Here is a 14,517-nt window from a genome sequence, read left to right on the forward strand (position 1 = left end):
CAGCACTTTTCCACTCACTCACTTCTCATTCCGTCTGCTACTTACACAAATCACACCTTGGAAACCTTCATACCTCTGTTTACTATCAACGATGTGCTTCGGATCTAGTGATGATGACAACAGTCAGACTCCTCCACGGCCACGACAGACACATCCTCAGGACACCCAACCGCAACGCCGCCATGGAGATACAGGTGCGGTAACTGCACCCATTGCCCTTCGCCCAATGAGGCCCATGATGACACCAGGAAACATACCTCCCAACGATGTCCCCGCCTTTGCTCGCTCAATTGATTTCCATCTACGTGGCCTAGGCTATGCCTTCATCGGGGGAGTTGCTTGTTCTCTTCTTGGTTCTCAGCGCACCACGCATGATCTCGATATCATTGTTCCTCAAGGTGCAAGACGCCAGGCATTATCTATTTTGGCCAGGGACTCTACAAATTTCGGAGTAGCCGAAGGTGGCAGCTGGGTGAATATGAATAGGAGACGCTACAACCTGGATGTCATTGAGCCGCAGCAAATCGGCCAACAATTTACCGGGCGAGAAGTTGTCATCTCAAACGGCGTCAGAGTCCTGGACCCTAATTTGCTGCTACAGTATAAAAGATACTCCCTTTCGCGTCGAGATCGAAGCCGTGTGTCTTCTATTGAAAATGATAAATCTGATATTAAATTTTTAACGCAATACTTGAAAAACCATCGCTAAAGTCGTAAGTCTGTCATTCAACTCACCCTTTACCTACAAATGTACTAATTACCACATAGGCATTAAAGTCGTAAATGGAATACTTAAGCAGCGGATTTCAGTTTGCTATTTAATATTCCCCCGCTAAACGTCTTGTCATTCACTTTCTCTGTCTTCTTTTTCTTGTTGTTTTCTTTTGTTCATAATAAAATATGAGTTTATATTGTGGTTATAAAACTGACTTTTAAGTGGCCATTGAATTGCATCACGTTAATAAACAAATTTCAGCATTAAGATATTACTCGCCTAGGCTATATATACGCTCCGGTCGAAATGTGGGTTTAGGAATCGTATAATAGCCCTTTTGGTTGGATATTATACTCGCGCCATTCTCGTTTGTAAAGAACGTGTTGAAGTGCGTATGTCCAAAAGCCCACGCTTTAACTGCCCGATTCATCCAGCAATTCTCTGTCCTCAGATCTGTTGCAAAGCCTGACATCACATCACTGTCCTTGTGTTCTGGATCTATGGCTCTATTATCCAAGCACGGACTGTGATGAGTAAATATCACAATCTGTCGTTGCGGCTCATTATCGGCAATCTCCTCAACTTGGCGGTTTAGCCAGTCAAGATCTGATTTATGCGCAACATTATGATCTTCCACATTCCACTGAATGATGTCTCGGAAATCTACCAGTCGACCTGCAACGGCATGCTCTTGGAGAGGCAGGACATGTGAGAACAACGTACAGCCTAGTATAGTGAGGGTGTTCGAAACGTCATATCGAGTTTGATCCAGGAATATAAAGCGACCGATAGTAGAATGTGCTCGGAGGCTCGTCATCTTCCTTTCAAATTCTCGGACTCTAGCTTTTGCCGCATCGAAACGAAGATATGTTGGCTCGTGATTCCCAAGTAGGAAAAATACTGCCCAGTATCGTTTTACTTGCTTTTCCAGAAACTGAAACAGTCGATGATCCCCGACCTGGCCGATGTCACCAAGAAGAGCAAGATATGGGGCTGTCTGTTTAAAGCTGTAGTTGTATGACGGATGAGTTTCAAGGTGGAGGTCAGACATGACCTGGAACATAACAGGCGCCATAAGAGACAGCAGGGGAATTGATATAAGCCGCCCTGTACTTGCAGAATTTTGGCAGTTTTTAAATTCATGTAAATATATTGCCTAGACAGTGATAAGGAATAGCAGAGACTTGACGTATCTTCTCGATTCTTTGTTTCAACATTTTTGGGTGAAGTTTTAGAGTTTTAGAGTTATGTTTTAGGTTTACCTAAACGGCTGTCTCACGGAATATAATTATTCCGTTATTAGATAATTCCTATTATATAATCCAGCCTTCATGCCCAACCTTGTATGTGAGGCTGATCGTTAGTTTCTGATATCAACAACTGGAATTGGTTCCTGAAAATTTTTCAGAGTATACGATGTGAAACAGAAAATTAATTCTAACTAAATAGCATCCATATACTCGCTTAAAAGAAACACTCTATATCTTTAAACAACGACGAATGATAGTGAACTATGAGTTAACTTGGGCCAGACGCTTCGCCTTCACTGGCTATCGATAGCCTTCTCCGTTTTGCCATCATACCCAGCTTTGAAGCACCTGCTAGGGTGGAATGCATTCAATATCAACACAGAAACCACAACAAAAACGCTCTCCATCCCGATGAAGAGGCCTTCGTTAGATAGCAGTGGCCCGTCCCATCCTTCAGACAGCTCTGCAATGCGATAGATACTTCGCACATATATGCAAACTGTTGACGCAGATAGGGCCAAAAGGAAAAGCTTGAACTGTGACGACGCGCGAAGATGAGAATAGCTTGAATCAAGTGCGGCGTTGCCCAAAGCACGAATGCGGCTTTGGGTACGAAAGGCAAAGTCAGCAGCAAGAGCCATGAAGATAGTCAAAGTGACGACCTGGATGATCAGACCGGCGATCATGATATTTTTGCCCAGGTCAGCTTGTGACCGGTCATCATCTCCGGCCGTGCTGGAAATCCCGCCACCAGCACCTTGGAGTGCCAGTGCCATGATGTCGCAAGGGATAAAGATTCGGGGATACCATAGTGGACGTATACGGGAGTTCTCTGCGCCAAAAACCGTCACGATTCGGGACAAGGTAAGGTATATACCCGCTGCTAGGAATGCGGGTGCGAGTGTAAGGCAGCATATTTGGATCATAAATGGAATCTTTTACATTTAGGTCAGTTATCCACCCTTCCATTCTTTTCTGAGCAAATATTTTCATTGGGATAGAGAAATGGAGATGGCATACCTGTTTCCATGGATTATTCCACATCAATATTCTGCCGACATATCCAATCGTTTCGCCTATGGTCCCTAACACCATGGCGATGGTGAAGCCAATGAACCGTCTCGTTACCACTCCCTGTATAAGGAAGATGACGGCAGATATAAAGAACAGAGCAGCAAATGCCGCATTCGCTGGCAGAGATGGTCGGTATTTATACCAGGATATGGAGATGTCACATATGTCAAAGGTACAAAGCTCCCTATCGAACATTTCATCACGGCCTGCGATGGCTGCAATTGCCATTGAAAGGATACCAGACATGCTGGAGTAGAGGAATTATAGATAGAATTCGAAATAAATGTCCAATCGATTCTGTAACGGAGTTATCGTGCGAAGGTAATGTGAAGGAGAACCGCTCTGTTTGTTATCCATTACTGCTGCTCTACTTGAGATTTATATACCTACTGACAAGACTCCTGAAACAAACCCTCCTATCCTCCGTAGCCAATACCGGGAAGGATTCTAGCAGGACAGACAGGGACAATCGAGGCAATGCATTGGATGTCGACACCCGCCTGTACAAGCCCCTGCATCACCAGGGGCTGATTCAGCAGTAGCGTTATGAATCCAGGTTAATCCAGCATAGCCGAATGAGAAGTAGGTGCTCTTTTGCGCCGAATTCCCAGGGTAGTTAAATTTGGCAGCCAACGTATACTCATTCGTGGCCTCGTTATGGGTAGCCTGCCGAATGCAGAGGAAAGGTGATGTGAAGAAGATAAAACCAAAACCCATGCATGCCTGCGGGAGTTCGTATAAAAGGCTGCAACATTATTTTTGCCTCTATTTTTGTTATCGGCCCGAAGGATTCAATAAGACCTCTAACAGCCCTATTTATCATTCGCAAACATAGCGATATTGGTCTAAGCCCGAATCCTCCATTCGCCAATTACGTACGCGAGCCATTCTTCAGCCTCAATTTTGCAATAAAGAGTGATATCATTATTCTAACTTCAACCGATTATCGTAGCCCAGCAACATGCTATTGTGGAATCTCGCAGAGCATACTAGGATAGAATGATTTACCCTTTCGCTATTTACCTGCACAATAATGCAACTCCACGTCACGAAAGCTTTTCAAAACAGCCCCTACTCTAGTTACGTCACCAGCTAGCATTTATCAAATTTTACCAGAATATTGAAGTTTTCGGTATCGAATTGCTGGCCTGCAACCTTAGGGATAGAGCTTTGGCATTGGCGTAAAATCCCCTCAGCGTAATCACCAAAAAGAGGACAGGGCCGTTCAATCCAATACGGATTCTACTGATATATTAGTCTATTATTTTTGTGAAGAAGCCCAAGCTGATACTCACATCATTGCAAAGAAAGATAGCGCTATCCCAGGATCAGCTAATTCTATTACAAGATCGATTTCCTTGAACCCTGCAGTGTCCGGATTGGGGGACACGTCTTAGGTAGGAGATGCCCTCTTGAATTTTGCCGCGCCATGCCCTTGATGTGCCGCTAGGGTCACAAATTATTTGTGACTTTGTATCTCGTATTAGAAACCCATTCGACATCATATTAGAGCAATATAAATTTTCTTCTTATCTATAGGGGTATTAGCGCTTACCCTTCCCCGTCCCTCTAACTTAAATCTAGTGTTCGTAGCAGGGGTCAAAAAGTCTTCTGGGCGGTAAGTAGGGTTTAGTTTGAGAATCTGATAATAAATCTGTTCCGCTGTGCCTTCAAGTGTCATATTCTTTCCCCCTGGTGCAATTGGGCCAGTGTATATCATCGAACTTGTGGCAATAGTCCCCTCAATTGGGTTCGCCATAGCCTATAATAGATGTCAGTTCCCATTTTATTATTAAGCAGGCCAGTGTCTTGGCTATATTTACCTACCAGGAGGCCTGCAGAGAAAAGAAAGGCGACGAAAAAAACCTTCATGAACTCCATATTTTCTGCGGTGGAAGGTTAAGATTGTTGGGGATTAGCTTCGGGTCTTAAATTGCAATAAACCAGAATCGAAGGCTTTGGTAGGTTGGAGATGCCCTTTTATAATCGATCCTCAGAATCAAGTCTTGCATCTTCCCTCATCTAGCTCCTTATGTCCTGTAAAGCGCAGTGAACCGTATGTTCCTTCATATTTGGTCATATTCTCACTTTCTCATTTCTCTAGGACGAAGATTCAATTTACCAGGCGCATATAAATGAGCCCTGCATAGGGCCGTATTATCGCGACGGCTTTTGAGATCCACAAATCCGGCGTTAGTTGCCATATGGTAAATAGCAAATAGTCAATTCCTTTGTAATAGCCACTGCACAGAGCAAAAAACAGACAGCAGATGTCAGTGGGGTTAGTACACCACTGCAATCAATTTCACACAGTATGCTGAGGAAGTTACACGTTATCGATTGTCCATATCCATATATCAGTAGGTTCCGGCGATTGAGGTACAAACGATAACCATTCCCTTTAATTCTTGTTTTGCATTTGACAAGCGAGTACTCATACAACTTGCAACTGGGGAGCCAGTACTATCGCGCATCAAAATAGGGTATATATTCCACTGTACCCAGTATGGCGGACAGAAATAATAATAAATTCGCTGCATCCATTATAGCATGTGCTATAAGGGGTCCTCATGTTACGCAAATTGCCGGTTGTATTTATTCTCACTCGCCCGAGCAAGCCTTATAGGCTAAATTTGTAGCTTTGGATAGGAGAACTACATGCAAGTCTTCGAAAAACCGCCTCACCCTTCCATAATTCCACGGTGTGCGGCGGAGATGAGAAGATGAAAAAGCTGACGTTGGAGAAGAGAGAAAAAAAGGGGAACACAAAATTATATCTTGGCATTGGTCACGTGAACAACTATTTATCAACTCCATCGATCAAGAGAATAGATAAGTATTAGATGTTGGTGGACACAGGAGAAAGAAAAAACACCACTTTCTCCTCGATCACATACGAGCTATACTTATGGAACTCATTGGAGGCAACCCATGAAAGGCTAGTCCCTCATGGCATTAATATGTGAGTAGAAGTTGGCATTGGCTCATTATGAGTTTCACAAGTTAACCAAATTATTACAACCAACAGCAACTTTGGTCGCGAAGCTCCGCCATGACCCGCGGCCTCTGTACAAGCTTCCACCCTATATCTCAGTGCTTCTCGTTCTTGTCGGGGTGATATGGCTTCTCCTCCTTCCCCTGAATGAATACTCGCGAGAAACATACATCTCGGAAAACGCTCTTCTCCCTGGTCAGGTGCACACATACTTTGCTGGCAGTGAGCAGAATATATTTCGCGCATACCGACAGGAGCTTGACACCGTGAAAGACCTTGACTATACCTTGTATGTTACGCCGTGACTATCGAGACTCTTGTGGAGCTCTTCTCGGTTGAAGAAAATAATGAGCTAATTTAACAATATAGCGTGTCAGAGAAGCTCCAGTCGGTATTTCGAGAATCGGGATTAAAAGTTGCTACGCAAAACTACGAATATCAATCTTCCGGGAACATACATACTGGGCAAAATGTGTACAGTGTCATCCATGCCCCTCGTGGAGATGGAACTGAAGCAATTGTTCTTGTAGCAGCTTGGAAGACAGTTGATGGGGAGCTTAACCTCCATGGTGTTGCATTAGCATTGACACTAGCACGATACTTTAAGAGTCAGTTCCCTAATTAGTATTATATAATTCTTTTGAGTAATGTCTGGCTAACCCAAACTGGCTTAATCAGGATGGTCTTTATGGTCGAAGGATATCATTTTCTTAATCACCCCGGATAGCAAGTCGGGAGCCCAGGCTTGGGTTGATGCTTACCATGACATGCATCCACCATCAGTTCAGTCACTACCACTCAAGAGCGGCGCCATACAAGGCGCCATTGCATTCGAGCACCCTCAGAATCACAGATTTGAATCGTTACATATCCTCTACGATGGTGTTAATGGACAACTACCAAATCTGGATTTATTCAACACTGCCATTGCTATAGCCCGAGGCCAGATGGGTATTCCTGTTGACTTGCAGCATGTGTGGAACCATGATAATAAGTACCGGAAACGCCTCCAGACTATGCTTAAAGGTATGGTTCGTCAGGGACTTGGTCATGCTGCTGGAGTCCATAGCAGCTTTATTCCGTACCATATCGACGCAATCACGTTTCAGACTATTGGCCAGGGATGGGAAGATGAAATGGCGCTCGGAAGATCGATAGAGGGCCTTGTTCGCAGTATCAATAACCTCCTTGAGCATTTCCATCAAAGCTTCTTCTTCTATCTGCTTATGCATTCGAAACGCTTCGTCAGCATTGGAACTTATCTTCCTAGCGCAATGCTAATTGCAGGCAACTTTACGATTATGGCAATCGGTCTATGGCTTAAGAGTGGACGCCGGACTATAAATACAACCTCGGACTTACTCTCAGCTTCCCTTACCGACAATTCCAAATTGAATAAAGAAAAACGAGGCTCTACTACCATTGCTGTTGACGGAAGCAACGGTGCTGTAGAGAGGCACCTATCACTCCCACTGGCTCTAGTGTTAGGGCTACATTTCCTTGGGGCGATTCCGTTATACGCTTTCAATAGTCTTCCTCGCCAGGTATGTGCATGCTACACCGTAAAACGGTAATAATCTCGCGCTGAGCTAACCTATTTTAGTTTCTATCCTATGCAGCATACATTTTCGCTGTGTCAAACATCGCGATCCCCCTCGTTATAGCTGTGCTCGTGGTTCGCTTCCTACGACCAACGACCCAACAGTTCATTCTCGCCAAGTCCTTCTCTCTTGTACTCCTAGGATTATTCCTCTCCGCCCTTGCAACACTTAACTTCTCTCTGTCCCTGCTCCTAGGTCTCATCTGCACTCCGCTCACTTTTATCGGCTACATAGAGCCTTCCCATCCGGTATCTAAGCCAACGCAAGATTCTAAAGTTAAGCGTGTACAGACAGAGGCGGAAATTACTGCAAGGTCCGTCCTTGTAATAAAAACTGCATTTGGGATTTTGCTTCTCAATCTTCTTTCCCCCATGGCGTTACTCCTTGGCATATGCTTAGCCAATGGCATCTCCGTCGAACTTGTTCTATCTGAAGCAGCATTTGGATGGAACGTCTGGGGAATGTGGACTCAAGTTGCGATTTGGTGCATATGGTGGCCGGCATGGCTCACAGGCTATGTGTTAAATTTTTCATCAATTCTATAACTACTAGAACGGAGCTATAGTAATGGTTGCTAATGCGTATACCTTGATATTATACCATTGTCTGGGTTAAATCCCCAGTTATAGTGGGAGAGCTAGCGTAGTTGTTCAATTTCCATACATAGTTGGCTGGTAGATGTGGTTCTAACCTGTGAAACTACAATGAAGTCTTAATTGTTAAAGTAGAGAATTGTCTTTGTGAGGGTTAATTCATAATACACCAACGCTAGAATTAGGGGTGTCCCCTAGGCCTCTAATCATTGGATTCTTTATATAACACTTCCGTGAATTGCTGAGAGAAATAGCATGAGAAAGACAATAGCAAACATCCAATGGCAGATCTAACGGTAGTGGGGATCGTTGAATTCTTCGGTCTATTACCCAGCTAAGATGTAGTTAAAGGTACATGACAAGCGATGAGGATCTATGCAGCCCAGACGTCCTTTCCTACACTTTCAATCCAGTGGCCGAGTTGGTTAACCCCAGCATCCCATTCACGTAGCCTTGTCCGCATTCCCTCGATCTGACTCATGTCCAGAACCTTTGGCTGCACCCAGTGGATGTGTGCTATCTGTGCAACTTGGTCAATCGTACCCTTTAGGAGGCCGAGGCTCAGCGCTTTCATTATTAGATGTTCGATTTCATTAGGTTGAACTTTGGTCTCCTCTGATATAGCAGCAAACGTCATGCTTCTGTTGTGTGGTGGTCGTCGGAAAACCATTTCGGTGAGTGCTGCAAGGGATATCTTCTGGTATAAAAATACCTTATGTCGTTGGAGTAATTGGTTTTTATCCATGTTGACAGCCAGAACATCATATGCGCTCAAATCGCCCCGGTTAAAAGCCATAAGTAGCTCACGAAGCCAGGCATGGGGTGTGTCCTTTAGCTCATCTAGGACAGGGTGAAGAAGTAATTCACCAAAGTTGTAAATAGTATCAGAGACCAGAGCTGCAACGCTCAGATCGTATGCCCTGGCAACACGGTGTTCTGGTGCCAGAGATTGCAGGTCGATGCACGCTAGGTAAAGGAGGGCATTTTTGTAGTATGAAGCAAATTCAAGTTTAGCCTGAAACATAGGACGTCAGTAACAATGTACCTTTTCAAATAGAAACCTACCATCGCTTACATGGTAATAGTCTGCATTGACTTTGTAAAACGCTGCGTGCACTACGTTCTCAACCGAATCAAACATGTCCAATACAGCCTGCGAAGCATCAAGATCCTTTCGTGCCCCTTCAAAGTCCTTCAGCCGTAGCTTGACGCTCGCAACATCTGCGATAGCATACACATGCGCATCCTTTGACTCTGGTTTATCGACTTTGTTTGCTAACGAAGCTAAAAAGGAGAGTCGTTCTTGGTCATCTGGCCATCGAAATCTATTAGCGATCAAATCCAGCCTTGCTTCAAGTAACGGGCTACAAACCGCTGCATTGTGTTGACGCCATAAGTCCCAGAGTTACAAACTTGAGCTGATTTATCTTGTCCGCGAAGGTAAGAATGAAGTTCTTGAAGAACGACAGCCTCTGGGGTGCACTTTCTGGTAGACAAAAGTACTCTATCAGAGCGTTTGTGAGCTGGTGCCATAGTTTTCGTTCCCAGAAATCTTCAACCTGTAAAAGCAGTGATTGAGATTCGTCAAGAGCTTCCCCTCGTTTCTCCGCGAGAAAATCTGGGATCTTGTCAACCTGCATGGTGACCAGTTGGTGGGTTTGGCGGAACGAAATTGGACTATTAACGGGCAAAGCGGTCGCGGAAAAAAAGAAGGCTGGTCGATAAGCAAAGGTTTAGTTGTTTTCGGAGGCTGTCTTAACCCCTGATAATTACTATCGAAACAGCTGGACGGAGATGGTTTGTTTCTGTCGCCGGCGTCAACAAGAAGGTCGAACTTGAAGTTTAGCATCAGAGCTTGAGTGGTCCCTGCGCTCAACCGTAGCAGGAAAGCTTGGCTGAGTAAGCGGTTATTGATTAGTCATCGCTTAACTTCATTTCAGGATATCAGAAACTACATCTTCAACAACAGCACACGTCAGGCTTCATCCTTCGCTGATGAAGCAGGATCAGCGTGCAGATGCATATCCTCCCTTTGGCTATACTGATTTCACCCAAGCATGTCGCCGACTGGTCCTAATGTGTCCGAAGATCACCAAAATATGTGTCCGAGAATGTGTCCGAAGCCGTGTTCAATCTCCATGGCACGACAAGGGCATGACTCACTGGATATGAAGCCTAAGAACGCCAGGATATATACTAGAGCCTAGAATATGGTGAATCTATATAAGTAACTGCTTGGTGCTGTGGATTTTACTCCTTTGCTCAAATCTCAAGTTATCATATTTATGAAATTCTTTCCCCGAACCTTCGAACCTTTCTCTATCACGCTTTCTAGTGAAGCTTGCAACAATAAACAGAGATGGACATAGCTGCAAAAAACGAGGTGAACTTTGAGTAAGAATTCCCATGCAACTGTTGCGCCCTATACAGTTGATAGAGATACGTTCTCTATCGGAAATATGTACTAATGACATATCAGTGCTGCTGCTTCTAAATATGAAAGTCAATTCAAAGAGGCTCTTCAAATTATTGGCAAAGAGGTTGGAGACCGTTACAAGTGGATCTGCCCACAATGGGGTGATACTTCCAACAACAACATGAAACAATTTCGAATGCTAGACTATGCATGTGGTGCAGGCTTCATGACGCGAGTATGACACTCTATCTATATAAATGAAGAAACCTTGTTAATTGCTCTTACATAGACATTACTACCCCATGTTTCGGAGGTTATCGGAATAGATATATCTCAAAACATGGTGGCAGAATACAACAAAAACATTGCTGCTTTGGGCTTTCCAGCAGATAAGATGTTTGCCAAGAAGGGGAATCTATTATCAGACACCCCTTCTGAGGAATTCTCAAGGCCAGAATACTTCAACTTCGATCTCATCATCATTGGATTTGCTCTTCATCACTTTGAGGCTCCAGACCTCGCATTAAAGAGATTAGTCAAAAGGCTTGCAGCAGGTGGAATTTTGGTTGTACTGGATTTCACAGAGCACACACTGAAAATTGAAGATGGAATCACTGCTTCCGGCTTTGGCCCTGGTCTAAGGCATAAATTTGAAGAGGCTGGAGTAGGGAATGGGTTTGATTATTTGTTACCAGAGAAAGGGGTCATGCACGGAAAGCCTCCCAAGGAGATGCGTTATTTTATTGCTCGAGGGGAACGGACCAAGATTGACATACTAAAGAGCTAGTTATTTGGAGGCGCGCCGCCTAGTCCGACACCTACGAAATTGCAAATGTGAAATTATCCTCCCAATTTTATTTTATATCTACTCTGTAGCCAATCTTCTGTTTACTATTTTGCTCGTCCATAAAATTGACACTCCAAATTTCGGTAACAATCACCTATGGCGCGGTGAGTGATTCCCCTCAGTCTAGTTTCCACTCTTAATGATCTCTGCGCATTTCTCGCCAATTCCGTAGGCAGGCATCTGGTTGTGGCCGCCATGCAAGAGAGGCATGACACTGCAATCAGCAACCCTCAAGCCGGTTACGCCTCGTACACGCAGTTTCTCATCAAGTACAGCATTTGGATTGTCCGACTTGCCCATGGCGCATGTTCCGCCAGGATGGTAGCCTGTGTCAAACACAGAGTTAGCATTATTTTAATCTGCAGCGGTGGTGATGGGTTAGATATATATATATGGCTTACAAGTTGTTCCATGCTCCTTGACATAGGGTATCCATTCCTCTCTTGTCTTGAAGGTATGATGCTTAAGCTCTGGAGGCCAAGAACCCTTTATAATATCCTTAGTCCCGAGCCCTTCCGTCATGATCTCATTACCAAATCTACAGGCCTCGGTGATTACAAGCATATCCAGCGGGTCATCAAGGTAGTTGCAGTCGACGGCTGGTGGGTCAAGGGGGTCTGCAGACTTCAATGTCACGGACCCACGAGATCTAGGACCAAAGAGCTCAGCAATAAGGGAAAAGGCATGTTTATCCGTTGGGTATAAGTTATATTGCTTCGGCCCACCGTAGCATTCTGTGTTGAAAAGTTCGATATTTGGCTGACGTGGAGTGAGCCCCATCGGGTCTCTCCCTTCTTTACGGGGCGCATTTTTCCAGGCCGGCACATCCGCTAAGAGATCATCGATACGGGCGAAAGCAAAGGATCCAAATGGAAAGGACGACAGGAAGCCAGACTTTTTTTCTTTCCACTCGGTGTATGATTTCTGAAAAGCACCTTCGTGATAGGCAAGATGGTCAGTTGTTAGCCCTTCCTCAGTTTCATAAAAAATGGCTACAATCTAATAAATGTTTAGCGGGTGGCTTGGAAAGCAGTTGAGGATCAACATGTGGCATATATATAAGCAGTGTATATTTTCTTTTTTTCCGCCAGGTTCGGTTGCGCTACTTACAAGATGGTCCATTAGATTCTTGCCAACCCCAGGGAGGTTGATTTTGCAACCAATGCCATGTTTGTCTAGCTCTTCTTGTGGTCCGATTCCAGATCGCAAAAGGATAGCAGGGCTGCAATAGGAACCACCACTAACAATAACTTCCCTAGTTGCGTAGAACGTATGACGGGTTCGGTCGACATTTGAAATGGCTGCGACCCCTTTTGCTAAAAAGCCGCCTTCGTGGGGTTCGATGATGACCTTGTCTACGGATGTATTGCACAGAATGGTTATGTTATCCTTGCGGTTATCTTTTGTAAGGTAGTCCGCCGCCATCGATCTGAGCCCCTTATACACGGTTCTCACAACGTGGCCGCAGCCATGGGGCACATCGCCGGTTGAGAATATATCCCCATGGTATGGCATGCCCTTGGATATAAATGAGTCCATAATCCGCTTTGATATCGGGGTAAGGTCATGCGGTTCGGTGTGGATAGGCCCAGAGGTTCCATGAGCGCCCTCCACGCTTTCCAGCCATGGCTTGGGATGAAATGTTTCCGCCTTATCCCATATAATTATTGATCAGCGTCAGTTTTCTTTTTCTTTCTTTTTCTTTTTATCTTCTTTGTCTCCTTTTTTTCACCCTTCCAGGAAATGAGGCGGAGTCTGGGTAGGCCACACCTTTGACATGCACTTGAAGAACTCCTCTCCGCTCCAACCCTCAAGTCCCCAATCATCATAGTCTTGTTTGCATCCACGAATGCACAGCGTGCCATTGCATCCACTGCAGCCACCGAGGAACCGTCCTCTGCTTAGTTTCACTTCTCTACCATCCACGCCCGGCATCGGATTGGTAATGATATTCCAGTCCGTCTCCGAGTCAAAGTTGTTAGACCAGCTAAGGGTCTTGTTAGTATGCAGGCACTATTGCACAAGGAACACATGGCAGGCTCTACACACCCTCCCACCATATGGACGTTTTCTATATCTGCACTATCTGGCCCCGCTTCCAGAAGCAAGACCTTGACATCGGGGTCCTCTGCAAGCCGTGCAGCGACAACGCAGCCTGACGTGCCTCCCCTAGACAAGAACTGTCAGCACTCCATCAGATATATTCTGGTTAATAGCCTTGCCTACCCGCATATGATATAGTCGTAAGACAAGGTCCCTTGTGTGGCACTCATGATTGGTACTTTGTAGCGTAAAAACGTCGGATAATTCTCAAATGGCCTCTGCTTCCGCAGGTTTCATATGAAGAGATTCAACCTCGCTAGATCGATTTCTGAAGATTCAGCGTTCACCCCACTAGCAAGCCCACTTGAGATCTCTTAATCACCAGCGGAGGGTCTGTTGATTGGCCCACCGCTAGGTCTCTGTTGGCTCTACCATGTGAAGAGAGTAGTGGTGGTACCCCAGAAATGGTACCCATCTGACTATCGGAACTAGCAGAGGGAGATCGACCCCGTTTCTCCAATGTGCCACTTTGTGTATCTCGTATTCTGTGGTGGTGCTATGATAGAGAGGAGACGTGTTCGCGAGTGGCTTCAGACGGTTGGCGTTCTTTAGCCAATTTGAATCGCTAAACAACAAATATCGGTTAGTGTGCAGTCCTGCAAGCAATCGATACTACTATGTAAGTATCATTCCATTTAATGGATCAGCAAGATGTTTTTTGCTTCCGCTTATGCTGCCGGCCAATGGCCAGCATTCAGCTTCCTCTAACATTTGCTTTTTGTTACTCTGACTAGCCCGAGTCAGGTTGAGTCCGAGGCAACTCTGTACTGATCATATTTTCGCTGTTCATCTTCACACAGTAGCTGCACGTCTTGCAGGAAGAGCCCCAATATAATAATATCTTAACCGGCTCTGACATTCGCGTTGTTTGCGATGTTGTCCCCTTTTGCCCCCAAGGGGTAAAGGAGAAAGACACCTGTCTT

General features: G+C 45.0%; 8 protein-coding genes across 8 annotated transcripts; 3 read left to right on the forward strand and 5 right to left on the reverse strand.

Annotated features, from left to right (window-relative positions):
* Nucleotides 1-91: 91 nt before the first annotated feature.
* Nucleotides 92-709, forward strand: MCYG_03219 (uncharacterized protein; the record flags this gene model as incomplete). Its single annotated transcript, XM_002847667.1, has 1 exon — nucleotides 92-709. The coding sequence occupies one exon, from the start codon at nucleotides 92-94 to the stop codon at nucleotides 707-709; it is 618 nt and encodes a 205-aa protein (XP_002847713.1).
* A 277-nt stretch (nucleotides 710-986) lies between these two features.
* Nucleotides 987-1,790, reverse strand: MCYG_03220 (ser/Thr protein phosphatase; the record flags this gene model as incomplete). The annotated part of the gene is made up of 1 exon (XM_002847668.1): nucleotides 987-1,790. One exon carries the CDS (start codon nucleotides 1,788-1,790, stop codon nucleotides 987-989), a length of 804 nt encoding a protein of 267 aa, XP_002847714.1.
* Nucleotides 1,791-2,258: 468 nt separating this feature from the next.
* Nucleotides 2,259-3,285, reverse strand: MCYG_03221 (parasitic phase-specific protein PSP-1; the record flags this gene model as incomplete). Its single annotated transcript, XM_002847669.1, has 2 exons — nucleotides 2,259-2,900; nucleotides 2,986-3,285. 2 exons carry the CDS (start codon nucleotides 3,283-3,285, stop codon nucleotides 2,259-2,261), a joined length of 942 nt encoding a protein of 313 aa, XP_002847715.1.
* Nucleotides 3,286-4,380: 1,095 nt separating this feature from the next.
* Nucleotides 4,381-4,920, reverse strand: MCYG_03222 (uncharacterized protein; the record flags this gene model as incomplete). The annotated part of the gene is made up of 3 exons (XM_002847670.1): nucleotides 4,381-4,485; nucleotides 4,595-4,801; nucleotides 4,867-4,920. The coding sequence occupies 3 exons, from the start codon at nucleotides 4,918-4,920 to the stop codon at nucleotides 4,381-4,383; spliced, it is 366 nt and encodes a 121-aa protein (XP_002847716.1).
* A 1,068-nt stretch (nucleotides 4,921-5,988) lies between these two features.
* MCYG_03223 (rhomboid protein 2) lies at nucleotides 5,989-8,180 on the forward strand (the record flags this gene model as incomplete). Its single annotated transcript, XM_002847671.1, has 5 exons — nucleotides 5,989-6,001; nucleotides 6,068-6,323; nucleotides 6,404-6,642; nucleotides 6,713-7,578; nucleotides 7,638-8,180. 5 exons carry the CDS (start codon nucleotides 5,989-5,991, stop codon nucleotides 8,178-8,180), a joined length of 1,917 nt encoding a protein of 638 aa, XP_002847717.1.
* A 421-nt stretch (nucleotides 8,181-8,601) lies between these two features.
* On the reverse strand, nucleotides 8,602-9,868 carry MCYG_03224 (26S proteasome non-ATPase regulatory subunit 13; the record flags this gene model as incomplete). The annotated part of the gene is made up of 3 exons (XM_002847672.1): nucleotides 8,602-9,243; nucleotides 9,304-9,539; nucleotides 9,601-9,868. The coding sequence occupies 3 exons, from the start codon at nucleotides 9,866-9,868 to the stop codon at nucleotides 8,602-8,604; spliced, it is 1,146 nt and encodes a 381-aa protein (XP_002847718.1).
* A 719-nt stretch (nucleotides 9,869-10,587) lies between these two features.
* MCYG_03225 (conserved hypothetical protein) lies at nucleotides 10,588-11,431 on the forward strand (the record flags this gene model as incomplete). The annotated part of the gene is made up of 3 exons (XM_002847673.1): nucleotides 10,588-10,622; nucleotides 10,708-10,879; nucleotides 10,934-11,431. 3 exons carry the CDS (start codon nucleotides 10,588-10,590, stop codon nucleotides 11,429-11,431), a joined length of 705 nt encoding a protein of 234 aa, XP_002847719.1.
* A 154-nt stretch (nucleotides 11,432-11,585) lies between these two features.
* Nucleotides 11,586-13,764, reverse strand: MCYG_03226 (choline dehydrogenase; the record flags this gene model as incomplete). Its single annotated transcript, XM_002847674.1, has 6 exons — nucleotides 11,586-11,817; nucleotides 11,893-12,490; nucleotides 12,602-13,141; nucleotides 13,262-13,478; nucleotides 13,541-13,660; nucleotides 13,718-13,764. The coding sequence occupies 6 exons, from the start codon at nucleotides 13,762-13,764 to the stop codon at nucleotides 11,615-11,617; spliced, it is 1,725 nt and encodes a 574-aa protein (XP_002847720.1).
* Between the last annotated feature and the right edge of the window lie 753 nt (nucleotides 13,765-14,517).

The sequence above is a fragment of the Microsporum canis genome, genomic scaffold, assembly GCF_000151145.1.
Source record: "Microsporum canis CBS 113480 supercont1.3 genomic scaffold, whole genome shotgun sequence".
In the NCBI taxonomy this organism is placed as follows: domain Eukaryota; kingdom Fungi; phylum Ascomycota; class Eurotiomycetes; order Onygenales; family Arthrodermataceae; genus Microsporum; species Microsporum canis.